Genomic DNA, 13,805 nt, shown 5'->3' on the forward strand with positions numbered 1-13,805 from the left:
TAATCTCTATGTTTACCCACTCCACCAAACTCAAAGGCAGTTAGCAATCCCCTACACCAGAATGTGTTCTAGAGTTCTAGACTTATTGCAAAACAGCCACACCAATTTCCACCTCCAGTCTAAAGTCTGTGCCCAGCTGATGACTGATAGTTTCATAAAGCATAGTCTTTTGGGCATTTTATGTTCCCCTAGTAAAGAATACTTTACTATTCCTGGATAATATGCCCAGCATAAATAGGTGTTTTCCTGCCATATCACGATGCCAACTATTTTGTATTATTCCAAAGGTTTATGCTTTCTCTTTCCTTGAATGTAGGAGAGATGGGCAGCGTTCAAACACTAAATGTGACATGAGTTCCTTTCATAGGCCAGATGAAATACTGAGCTGGAACTGGCCACTTGGTGTCACGCAGTCCTTACAGCTCTAGTGGTGCATGGTGGGTTCAGGCTCCCTGTCTGGGTAGTTGGTGAGTGTAGCAGCTTGTGACATGAGGGAAGGGTCTCAGTTGAATTGTGGCTGTCGTTTTGGGCTGCCTAGATCATTCACACCCACACAGTTGATGTCTCTCATGCTGTTTCTAAGGAGTACTTGGATTGCTAGGACCCAGCAGAGTACTTTCTTGGGACAGGATATATAAACATTTGTAGAGACAGTTTTCTACTGTGGTTTTCAGTGTGAATCAGAATAGGTGAGAAAATAGGGATTCCTGTTTCCTTGAAAAATGGTAATCTGGCTTGGCCAATGGTTTCCTTGGCTAAATCCCACCAAAGAAAAGTGAGATAATAGACTCCAAGTACTGTCAGAACACAAGAACAAAGACTTCAAGATGCTCCAAGGAGATTGGCAGTGGTCTCAAGCTGATCTGTGTGGGCGTGTGTGAATGTGGCATGCATATGAGTATGGCTGTGCATTTATGTATGTGTGTGTATGAAGGCCTAAGGTCAACTCCAGGTGTCTTCCTTGATTGTTCTCCATTTTATATATTGAGGCATGGTGTCACAGTCAAACCCAAAGGTTGCTGACTCAGCTGCTATAGCCAGCTTGCCTCAGGGATTCCTTGTCTCTGTCCCTGGCATGCTGGGATTATAGGCAGGCTGTCATATCTGTCTGGGCTTTACATAGGTGATAGCGATCTGAGCTCTGGTCCTCACACTTGCATGGCAAACATTTTACCTGCTCAGCCATCTCACCAGCCCTGCATATACTTTCTGAAGGAGTATAGACTCCAGAATAATAGAACAAAATTCAAAGCCAGAGCTTCATACATGCTACAGAAATTCCCCGCCATTGAGTTTTATCCACAGTCCAAAACCCAAGAATTTAATGTAAGTATATAAAGCATACTTAAGGAGAAAGCAAGGAAGACACAAGCCTGGAGGTGCAGCCATCTTTCCATCATAGGAAGTGAACCTGTCTGTAGAGTGACAGTGTGTACGTGTGTACGGGGAGGGCACTGGAGGTCTGCATGGCCAGTTCTATGCTGGGAGTTACCTCCTGATTCCTTTGTTGTTGTTTGTTTGTTACAGGAAAAAAGTAAGCTTGTCCATCTCTCCCTGCTTAAACCCCTTGGAGGTAGGTTTTCAACTCTTGCACATGCCAAGGATGCTGCCTGAGTTGGACCCACAGGCTGCTCTTACCCAGAGTCCCTCTACAGATAACCCCACAAACTCACTCCTGACGTTCTAATAAATACTTGTAAAAAAAAAAAAAAAAGCCTATAGAAACTCTGATTCTGTCATTTCTTGACTTTAGTCTAAAGTTTTTAGGGAAGCCTAAACACAAAATTCAGAGTTTAAATATCGTACAGCTCAGTAGGGCACAGTGGTAAAGAGGATGTCATGTGGTCTGGTAAACTGAGGCCTAGGTTTACTGTCCTGTGAGTAAGGATGAGCAGGTTTTACTTTTCTGAGTGAAATGTTGATCATAACACCTGCTTCGAAATTGACAGGCAGGCAAGAGATAACACATGCTACCAAGCGATTATGAAAATACCCTAACTTTAAAATTAGGATTATTCTAGATTTTCAGTAGAGTTACTGCCAACATTCTAATAAATACTTGTAAAAAGCCACTATGAAATTTGAGTGTTCTGAACTATTCTTGATGGCTAATTTAAGGAATTATTAAGGATTTCCTAGAAAGAGATTTTCACTCAAGTAACTGGTTTTTGTGGTCTTTAAAATTTTTTTATTATGATCATTTATTACAATTTATTCAATTTCTATCCCAGCTATGGCCCTCTCCATCGTCTCCTCCTAGTCCCACCCTCCTCCACCTATGCTCCTCCCCTAGTCCACTGATAGAGGAGGTCCTTCTCCCTTCTTATTTGACTCTAGCCTATCAGGTCTCATCAGAACTGGTTACATTGTCTTCCTCTGTGGCCTGGCAAGGCTACATCCCCCAGAGAGCCTGCCACTGAGTTCATGCCAGAGCAAGTCCCTGCTCCCCTTACGAGGGATCCTACTTAGAGACTGAGCTGTCATGGGCTATATCTGAGCAGGGGTTCTAGGTTATCTTCATGCGTGGTCCTTGGTTGGAGTATCAGTCTCTGCAAACACCCTTTTGTTCAGATTTTTTGGTTCTGTTGCTCTCCTTGTGGAGCTTCTGTCCCCTCCAGGTCTTTCTATCTCCCGCTTCTTTCCTAAGATTCCCTGCCCAAAGTTTGGCTATGAGTCTTAGCCTCTGCTTTGATACCTCGATCAGTAGAGTCTTTTAGTGGCCATATGGGGTAGGCTCCTTCCTGTTCCCTGTCTTCTCTTGCTTCTGAAGTGTATTGCATTTATCCTTCTGAATGAGGATTGAGTAACTTCCCTAGGGTCCTCCTTCTTGCTTAGCTTCTTTAGGTGTACAGATTTTAGTATGTATATCCTATATTATATAGCTAATTATCCACTTATGAGTGAGTATATACCATGTGTGTCTTTCTGTTTCTAGGTTACCTCACTGAAGATGATCTTTCTAGTTCCTACCATTTGCCTACAAATTTCATGATTTCCTTGCTTTAAAAATCAATCTGAGGGGAGTTAGTATGATGGGGAAAGGATAGGAGCTCCACAAGGACCAAATATATCTGGGCACAGGGTCTTCTCAGAGACTGTCATTCAACCAAGGACCACATATGGATATAACCAAGAACCTCTGCTCAGATGTAGCCTGTGGTAGCTCAGTAACCAATTGGTTTCCCATAGTGAGGGGAACAAGGACTATTTCTAACAGGAACTCAATGACTGGCTCTCTGACCTCCCCACCCCCCAAGGGAGGAGCAGTCCTGTTAGGCCACAGAGGAGGGCTTTGCAGCCAGTCCTGAAGATACCTAATAAAACAGGATTGGATGAATGGGGAGGAGGTCCCCTCCATCAGTGGACTTGGAAAGGGGCATGGTGGAGATGAGGGAGGGAGGGTAGGGTTGGGAGGGAATGAGGGAGCGGGACACGGCTGGGATACAGAGTTAATAAAATATAACTGATAAGAAAAAAATAAAATTAAATTTAAAAAAATCAGGAAAGTAAAAAAAAAATCAATCTGGTGCTTTCTCAGAAAATTGGGAATAGTGCTACCTCAAGATCCAGCTATATTACTCCTAGGCATATATCCAAAATATGCTCAACTATACACCAAGAACATATACTCAACCATATTCGTAGCAACTATTATGAATAGCCAGAATCTGAAAACAACCTAGATGTTCTTCAATGGAGGAATGGATACAGAAATTGTGGTACATTTACACAATGTAATACTACTCAGTTATTAAAAACAAGGAAATCAAGTAACTCTTTATATTAGAAATCCTCTCATAAGCCCTAAAACTCAGAAAAGACCAAACTGAGAATCCAAACCAGACAAACCAAACAACAACAAACATTTGATGCTTTCCAAAATCAGGCTTTTAAAATGTAAATTATCTCATGACTTTTCAGATAAAATCACATTACTGACAAAGTTTTTGCTTTCTTAACTGGCATTTCCCAACGTTGCTCCACTTAATCTGTCCTTATGTCCTTGATCTACGTGTCCTCTAGAGCTAGAGACACTTTTTTCTCGCTCTTTTGGTCTCTTGTGACATACACTCAGAGCCCAATCTTTTCAGACTCATAGCTGACTGCTGCAGCTAGGGCTCTGCCCTCAGAACTCATCGCCATTATGGATGGGTGGGCTGTGGGCTGCCTATCACATGTACTGTTGTCCTAAGTGAACGAAGCAGTGCAAGCCAGAGTAATCAGACAGATTCAGGCTGCCGTAATCTCAGATGCCTGATAAAAATCTGGCAACCCCCTTTATATCTGGAATCTAGGCAAACACATAGGCTATGGATCTTAGGAAAGACTTGATCAATCTAAACTCTAGATTTGTTTGCCTTATGATACTGCCCTGAAGCTTAAGAAAATCCTCTAGGAATTTGATGAATGTGACTAATATTTTGTTAAAATAAGACATACCGTAAGAAAGGGGCATGAGAGATAGCACATGCTAGAAATCATAGCGTCATGTCCTGAGTGTTTTACAAAGCACTATTCAGCTATCAGGATGTGCCATGGAATTGATAAGAGAGGACTGGCCCTGACTGCATTTAGGAACAAGTCCCAGAAATGTGACAATTAGGCAAGGTCAATGAGCAGGTAGCTGAGCTGAATTTGATTATTGGCAATAATGATAAAGAAAAGCCAAATAACCACGACTGCTATTTACTGAGATCTTACCGCTTTGCATGTTCACTTTGTAGATGAAAAGAGTCTTAGGGTCAGAGAGCTTACATGACTTATTCTTGACAAACAAGCAGTAGAGAATAGAGTCAAAATCAGAACGTGCATGTAGCATAGGTCTTCAAGAATGGATGTCTAGGTTCCTGGATTAGTCATCGAATTAGTCTAGAGCAGGGCTTTCTGCCATTTTCCCTGCCATAGATCCCTTTAGCAGTCTTGTAAAGCCTATGCATCTGTGATGGGTAATACTAAGTTGTCAGTTTGACAGGACCTAGAATTACTTAGAAGACAAGCCTTTGGGCATGCCTGTGAAAGATTATCTTGATTAGGTTTACTGAAGTAGAAAGTGCCTCTCTAAAAGTGGGCGGCACCATTCCCTAGGCTTGGGTTTGGATTGAAAAAAAAAAAAAGAGGAAGCCAGCTAACCACAAGACTCACCTTCCCACACTCCCTGACTGTAGATGCAATGTGTTTCCTGCTCCTGCAACCATACTTCTCCGGCCATCTTAGACGCACTTATGGATTGTGAGCCAAAATAACCCCCTCCCTTGTTAAGTGCTCTTGTCAGAGAATTTCATCACAGTAGCAGGAAGACAGTATCCTTTTTATGAATAATATTTTAAAATGTAAAATATAAGTTCCATTGCTTCTTGGCCTTTTGGTTAAGATCATGTGTAAAAATAAATGTCATTGGATTGCGAAGATAAAAACAAAAAAAAATCACATTGATTCTCACAGATTTTACGTTATGAGAGATCTGTGTCATTGCCCCACATGTAATAAGCAATAAAAAGAAATCTCTCAGATAACAGCAACAACCATAAACTGAACTTCCTGACTCCAACAGCTGTGCTCTTAGCAGCAGGCCATGATGCAGCATCTCATGATGGTGCCCAGAGACACATGTTTTAGATACACTACATTAAAAAAGACAGATGCGCTGGAATGCTGATGTTCTCATCTCACAACATCATTTGAGGTTCAAACATGGGAAATAACAGAAGAATATAACCACCCAGTGTTCCCCAGGAAAGCTTAAGATAAATTCAATCCCACCTAAAATGCTGCCTGATTACAGTTACCTTGGCATAAACGCAGCTGTCTGACAGCCTCATGAATGGACAGTACTTGTCACATACAGGACACATGATGATATCTGTGGCTTGGCAGACTTCTTTACTGAAAAAGAGAACAGAAAAGGACTGCCTCTTGATGCAGAACATGTTTAGATTCTGCCTCCAAAACAATATCAGCGTGCCCAACTGATATATAAGACCCAAAATACTTATTTTATGCCCCTACAAGCTTTTCAGTCTTTTCTGATATTAATATAAACAGCCCCTGCATGTATTAATATTTTGATAAATCTTATTTATAAAGCTTTATTTACATATTATTAAATTAAACCTGGGGAAATACAGGAAGAAAAACATTTGTTATATTCCAAATTGTAGCCCTCAAAAGCAGCCCTTCACACAACATTTCACTATGTAAAGCAATTTCATCTGAATTATGGAAATAGTGAGATGCCCTAAAAACCTGTCTTCATCCATGTGCATGATAAAATCAATAGATTGGATGAATAACTAAAAATTTTAATTCTTGAGGAAAACCAAGCATTATTAAAAATATCATAGAAAGTAAAATATTTCTGTAAACAGGAAGCAAAATCACTCATTCTTCAAAGGAACAATATTATTTAAGGTTATTGCAATTTGTCTCTGCAATAAGATCTCTATAAATATCTGAACCATATTCTGGTAAGAAAACCAAGGGTATGACTGCCATCTAGGGACTGACTATTCTGTAGGCATTAGTAATTTGGTTTGTGACTTAGGTACAGAGATTTCTCGTATTAACACAGAATTCACGAAGGACTGGTAGCTATTATTCTTCACAATAAGGTACCAGTCTTAAGACAGGAAACCTCAGAAAGAAAACAACATGCATCTGCTGAACAAAGGTGAGTTGTTCCATGGGTGGTTGCTCACACGTCTGTCTGGAGTTGTGAATTTTTGTTTCTACCGTACTAAAGAGCAGAAGCAGCAAGGAACACAGGAAACCTAAAAAAACTTTTGACTTCTTCACCAGAGAGTGAGAAAGTAGTGAAAAACTACATGTTCAGGCTCCAAGTATAAACTGCCATCTCTAAATACTGAGAAAAAGGAGGTTCGCCACAAGCTCCTCATACCTGACTTGGCAGTGATCCAGAGTGGTGACTCCATACAAGAAGACAAACAACCCAATGAAGGCCGCGGGGAAGAGCATGCCTGTGTACCAGCCCAGCCAGGCAAAATACAGTCCAATCTTCTCTCCAAAATACCGCCTGTTTGGGACACAAAAACTTGAAACTACAGTGATGTGTGGAGTGGAACATTACAATACTTTGCTCAGTTGTGTCACTCAGTAGTGGTTTTTCTGGTAAATCAGAAAAGGGAAGCCAAGAGAAGAAATGACCATCTGGTCAACTCAAAACTCTGGAATGAACTTTCTCCCATATTACTTTATACCAAGGGAGTAGAACTGCCCTGCCCCTAATGGGACATGGTTATATTCCAGCTTATTCTGAGCATACAGAATGGATTAGAAGGAGTCACAGTGGGAAAGGTAAGAGGCTTCTGTCATTGCCAACATCCAGATGATGAGCAAAGGCAGAATAAGTGGCAGGAGAGACACTAGGATCTGAGGGTACAGTCAGATTCAAGTGACAAAGAAAATGTAGCACCTACAGGACAAGAGGAACTGAAGGTATAAGTTCACTAGATGTTTCACAATTGACTCTCTTCAAGTCAGGGCCAACACAGCCTTACAATTTGCCAGGTCTCTGTTCTACAGATTCTTCTGCTGACCCAATTCAGTCTTTCCATTCATCTGAATTATTATTAAGCCTTATGAATTTTATCTAATTTTTCATGGCCTGGTAATTTTTTTTTAGTTGTTTCAAATACTCAGAGCCTGTTTTCTTGTAGTAAACTGAGTTTCTCAATGCCACAGACCAGAAATTGACTACAAAAGCCCAATCAGAATGCTGCACTCACAGAGATGGTTTGCACCAGCAATGTTCTTAATTTCTCATAAGTGTAATTCTGTAAAAAAGGGAGCAGAGACTGGCAAGAAAATTTGTTTTTACTCTCTCCTCTGTCCTCTTATTTACCACAGACTGCATCTGGTAAAAAAAATCAATCAATCAATAAAAAAAAAAGCTTTTACCTTGGGAAGTATTTTTTTCCTCACTTGGGTCATTTGTATCATTTAGTACCCACAAAGAAGGGGAGACAATTCATCAATATGTTGGTCTATGCAGAGTAAATGCACAGTAAACAAGGAGCAATGTCTGTGGTGGGAAGGACAATCACCGGGGAAGTGGAATATAAAGTCAGCCATTATTTTCCTGTTACTCTCTTCTGAGTGCCTTTATTTTATGGTTACTGTTTTTGTAGGGCCCATATGTAAATGTCCACTTGGTCTAAGGAATTGACTTTGACTCTGTCTTTAATGGGGAATCCATGGTGTGGATTGTGATCACTCAACCCTACGGAACAGTCTTTAAATAAGTAATGAAGTATCACTTCACAGTATCGGATTTGGTCAGATCTAGACAGTTTAAAAAAAAAAAAACCTTACACACTCAATGATCATAAGCTAACAGCTGATCCATTTTTGACCTACAAATGAAAACAATCTTTAAAGATTATTAGTGTAAGATTAAGATTGTCTAGAAACAGTACCTTATCTGTCCTATTTGCACAAAATATTGACTAATTGTTACCCCAAATACTTGGCACCAGCAGTGTTTCAGCTTTCAAACCTGTAGGTTTTGGGTTTTGAAATACTTACATATACACTGTGGGACACGTTTAGGAAAGGACACAAGTTGAGACCTAAATTTCACTTCTATCTATCACCATGCATTTTTAGTTTCCCTTGGTATTGACTGAACACAGGGGATCAGGTATGGAACGTTCCTCCTGTTATATTATATTGATGATCAGAAAGTTAGGATTAGAGGAGCATTTTTGAATCAGAGATAGTCAACCATGGGAAGTAATATTGCAAATCATCACTAATATATTTAAACATTGTTACCATTCTACAGGATAATTGTCCCTAACGGCCACCTGGGTGACCTGCTTCTCATGGAATCTTGTGGGAGGTCTAGCTCACCACCTTTGTCCCTTCCACAGTCCCTCCCTGAGGTCCACCTGAAGGAAACATCATCCTTAACAGGGGTTTACAAAGAACAGCCAGAGTCCCCTGAGAGGCTACCCTCTGCAAGAAGCCAATTAGAGCAAGAGCTGAACGTGTCTTTCCCAAGTGAGTTTCCCCAGGGAGACAGTATGCTCTCATTATTCAGTGCAACATTTGTATGTGCAGTCACTTAAAAACTCACCTTACAAGATCCAAAGGCTGGTACTTATACCACACGCCCCAGGAAGCCCAGCACTCATAGAGGAGGTGTCGGTGGTTTACTGCTCCATGCGTTTTAATGGAGTTTTTACTTCTGTAACTTCCCTGGGATAAGAACATCACTGCTGGTGAGTAATACAAAACCAGATGGTGACCCCTGTGTCTTAAGGTATCATAAGCAAGAGTGGTGACTGCAGCTAGAAAGGGCTTATTCTGCATGAAAGGGGAAGCACTTCCACTTCAGCCCATTATTTTGGATTTGTCTTGTAGTTGATGTCAGCAAGTAAAGGCAGTGTACTTGTGAGAATCTGCAGACTAATGTCCAGGCTCAGTTATGGTGCTTCCTCACTGGGAGAGCTTACACAAACCTAAGCCTGAGTCCTGCTTTGCCAGTAAATCCTGAAAATAATAATTATCACTCTGACACATTTCTTCCATGGTTGAAATGGACAGTCTGGCTCAGAGGTCATGCCCAAGGCTGATTAGTTAGTTCCCTACTTTTCTCAAGAGTAGGTTTAGGAAGTGGTCAAGCTGTGGCCTTCTCATGTAGACCTAAAGACATGATAATACTTGAATGTAAAAACTGGACACCACCTTTGGATCCTAATAATTCAAAGCTAATGGAATCTCTTCATAGATAAGTGAGGCCAAAGATGTGGCCATGATGTCCTTGGAGATGCAAGTTTCACAAACACAAAAAGTGCCTTTGGAGGAAAACTAATTCACAGTAGCCTAGAAATCCTTCCTTCATATAACTGCAGGGTGGGAGGGGGGATAAACAGGCTTATTTCAGCTTAACCACCAACCCAGTGTGTGATTTAGGAAGGACAACCTTTCTCTGACCCTCTACTCTCAGTTTGAACATGAAAAAAAGGTAACAAAAGCTTTCCATTCAGCTTCTTAAGTTGTTTTGAGGCTAAACAACACAACCAAGTTAAACTGGAAGTTGAAAGTCAAAAGAACAATGGCTACAGGGGATGGGGGTTTACTTGTCTGGCCTCAGTGGGAGAGGAAGTGTTTAGTTCTGCTGATGTACCAGGGTGGAGAGACCTTCCTTTCTTTGAGAAGAAATGGAGAGGGGACTAGAGGGAGTAGAGAAGAGGGAGTGGAAGGGTGGGAATGGGAGAAGGAGAGGCAGGAGGACTGCAATCAGAATGTAAAATGAATAGTTAGGTTTATATTGCTCTGATAAACACCATGACCAACTTGGGGAGGAAATGATTTATTTCATTTTACCTATTCCAATCATAGTCTATCATAAACAGAAGTCAGGGCAAGTACTCCAGGCAAAACTTGAAGGCAGGAAATGCAGCAGAGATCTGAAGGAGTGGTGATTACTGGTCTGCTCATGATTGATTGTTTAATCTGTTTTCTTATAAAACCTAGGACCACCTGCCCAGGGATGGAACTGTAACTATGATATGCCATGTAAATCCTTAATAATAATAATAATAATAATAATAATAATATTATTATTATTATTATTATTACTATTATCCTCCTCCACCTCATCATCATCATCATCATCTAAAGAATTACCTGTGGCTAATCTGATAGAAGACTGTTTTAGCTGAGGTTTCCTCTTCCCAGATGGTCCTAGCCTGTGCCAAGTTGACAAAAACACATCATCTAAACTGAGCAGAGCATGTGATTATGTAAACCTGCATGAGAGAAATGTGGACTTGGTCAATAGGTCCACCTCTCTGATTAATTCTTTGTTTTGTTGTCGTTGTTGTTACTGTTTTTGCTACAGTCTTTTTCTTTGTAGCCTTGCCTGTCCTTGACTCAAATTATAGATCAGACTGGCCTTGAACTCACAGATATCTGCCTGCCTCTTCCTCCTCAAGTTCAGGGACTATGTTATGATTAACTTTTAAAGGCACACTTTTTGTTGTTAGTTAACTTCTATCTTAAGCTAAAACAGGAAAAGGGAAGAAACTGTTAGTCTTAAGTGCATAATACTTGTAAAATCTAAAGTATTCCAGAAAATTCACAACTAAATATTCTGAATGCTTGTATGCTGAAAAAAAATTTAAAAAAAAAAACTTTTACTCTTAAAAAAAAAAAGAATGTAAAATGAATAAATTAATTAATGGGGAAAAAAGAACAAAGGCACTGTAAATTGATCTGTAAATTCTCTTCCCATAGAGCCAGCACTGTGCCAAGACGTGAAAGTCCTGGAGATTGTAGGGCTGAACAGCTGTATCTCTTTTTGTGCTCACATGCCTGCCCATTCCCAACCATGTCCTCTGTCCCCTGACCAGGCAGGGTTGGGAGTGTGGAGTACAGGGTGCCCACTGAAACCATTTTATAGGCAATGCTAGCTAATAACCACAGGAAGCTGCGCTGAGTGAATCTTAGAGATCAGCATCGAGAGCCTACAGCTGCAGAAAACCATTGTGTCAAAGCTTTTGCTTGTTTTTCCATCCATGTCTTCTGGAAAGTTGTAAATAAGACCTCAGAATATGACTTCTAGTTTCCTTGATAAATAAGGCTTTAAACTTTCAGCATAACCTTTGGCATCTTCTCGGTGTCAAAAACCAAGGAAAGAAACTTTTAATGTCAATAATAATATATGTGTTGGAGAAACTTGTCCTTCATGTAGAGCTGGACCACCTCCAAAGTGTATTGTCTGTCAGGTGAGAGAGGGCGGGAGCTGTGGTGTTTGCCTGTGTTCATATAGCGACTCACAGAACTGTCATTTCTCAGCCCCACATGTGAAAGGACAGTTCTCAATCATCATGAAGACTATGTTCATGTAGACCCCGGGTCAGATTCTGGGTTAAATAATGCAAGATCCATTAGGAAATTCAAATTAAGGGCCAATGATTTATTAAAGTCCTATTTAGTATTCAGCAAGTAAGACAGGATCATCTTAAAACAATGAGTACAGTGTTATTCACTTCCGTTCATTACATTTGCTTATCTAATACTCTGCAAAATAGTTTGCTCCCATTCTTTCAAAGAATAGCTGTAAGTGTATTTATTTCAAAGTCTATATAGTTCAGGAACATTTACCCTCCCCTGGCACTTCTTTCAATGGTTTTTTAATTGCATGACTTAGAGTCTTTAGTCGTTTCTCTGAATTCATGCTGAGTGACTCTTGATTTAAGTGTCCTTCCAGTTACATAAAAAGATAGAAATAAATTGATACTGAGGAAGAGATAGAGGGATGCAAGCAAACTCCCCCTAATTACGTACTAACCAAGTTAAGTTAATTCTGAATGCATGCCTTATCAACAAATTAAAGACTATCCTGAGAAGCCAATTTTAGTAACAAGAGATTGAAGTGAGGTAAGAAGAGGAAACACAATACCTCATGTAGGGGAAAGGCAGCTTCATAGGAGCCATTGGTAAGCAAGCGGTTCAGACCTGAAGCAACAAGGAAGGTGATTTCAATAAACATTGAACTTGAGTCTTCAGTGATCAAGACTAAGTAATGATAAAGTAATACTTCCTGGAAAACACAGCCTAGGTTTTCAGTAGTAGTAAAACTAGTTTAGATACCAGCAGCTTAGAGAGAAACCTTCAAGTGCTGAGAAAGCAGGGTTTTATTAATTCAAAATATTAAACTCCTCAAGATTGGGTATATTCGTGCTCTATAAAGCATCCTATTGTTTTAAAAACAAAATCCTATCTGTTCAATTTTTTACTCAGGAGCCAGATGCAGGGCTGAAAGCCTACTAGCTCAGAGAGGCAGAGAAAGCACCCAGCTGACCTTCCTACTCAGCCTATATCCCAGATAGAAAAACAAAACAAAACAAACAAGAAACACTTTTTTTTACTCAGCTCACATCCTAGAAGGAAAAAGCTCTTCTTCCTCAGTTCATGTCCCGAAAGGAAAAGCCAAAAGCCCCTTCTTTTTCTTCACAGTGTCTCAAATACCCTTCAACTCAATGCCCCTCCTTTCTGTTTACTCCCTGTCAGCTGGTTTCTTGCTCTGCCTCTTGACTTAGGGTTGCCGTTATTTAATCCCGTGAACTTCTAAAATGGAAGAGTGGGCAGATGTGTGGATTTAAAAATGGTTAAGGTGAATAAAGAAATCGAAGTGTGACTGACAAATAATGGGCACGTACTTAAGACGCAGTTAGTGGATTCTGATACGCGTGTGCTCAGGGAACCATTAGCATGACCAGGGCAGTAAACATACCCGTCACTTCATCAGCGTTCTCATGCCACTTTGTAATCTGCCTCCTCCTGTGCTGTCACTAACACAAGGATTGACCTGTGTTCTGGTACTCTCAATTCCCATTTATTTTCTAGAGTCTTGTGTGAATACTATCATCCAGTATTTACTTGTTTCTTCTGATGTCTTTTATGCAGATGGAGACTTCTCCATATTGTAGGCACTAGTAATTCCTCCCTGTCTTGATTTGTTTCATGTGTTTCTCTCTCTCTCTCTCTCTCTCTCTCTCTCTCTGTGTGTGTGTGTGTGTGTGTGTGTATGTAGTATATGTGCATATGAGGACAGTTACCCAGGTAGACCAGAAGAGGGCATCAGGTCCCTTGGAGCTGGGATTACAGATGGCTGGTTCCCACCATCTGGTGCTGGGAAGGGAACTCTGGCCCTCTGTAAGAGCAGCAAATGCTCATCAACAGTGTCCCAGTACTTTATTTCTCTTTACTGCTGAGTCTATCACATGAATATGTAATAATTCATGCAGTCTCCTGATGATGGACATTTTGGTGGTTTC

At 40.5% G+C, this 13,805-nt stretch overlaps 1 protein-coding gene across 1 annotated transcript in view; it reads right to left on the reverse strand.

Moving 5' to 3' along the window:
- Window positions 1-13,805, reverse strand: part of Ano4 (anoctamin 4) — a 179,519-nt gene that overhangs the window by 59,952 nt on the left and 105,762 nt on the right. Inside the window, exons 9-12 of the mRNA XM_055627792.1 lie at window positions 12,428-12,483; window positions 9,095-9,216; window positions 6,896-7,030; window positions 5,787-5,883 (exon numbers count right to left, since the gene is read on the reverse strand). Coding sequence (XP_055483767.1) covers window positions 5,787-5,883; window positions 6,896-7,030; window positions 9,095-9,216; window positions 12,428-12,483 — 410 coding nt within the window. The remainder of the gene's footprint in view (window positions 1-5,786; window positions 5,884-6,895; window positions 7,031-9,094; window positions 9,217-12,427; window positions 12,484-13,805) is intronic.

The sequence above is a fragment of the Psammomys obesus genome, unplaced genomic scaffold, assembly GCF_907164565.1.
Source record: "Psammomys obesus unplaced genomic scaffold, mPsaObe1.curated_primary_1811, whole genome shotgun sequence".
Classification (NCBI taxonomy): Eukaryota; Metazoa; Chordata; class Mammalia; order Rodentia; family Muridae; genus Psammomys; species Psammomys obesus.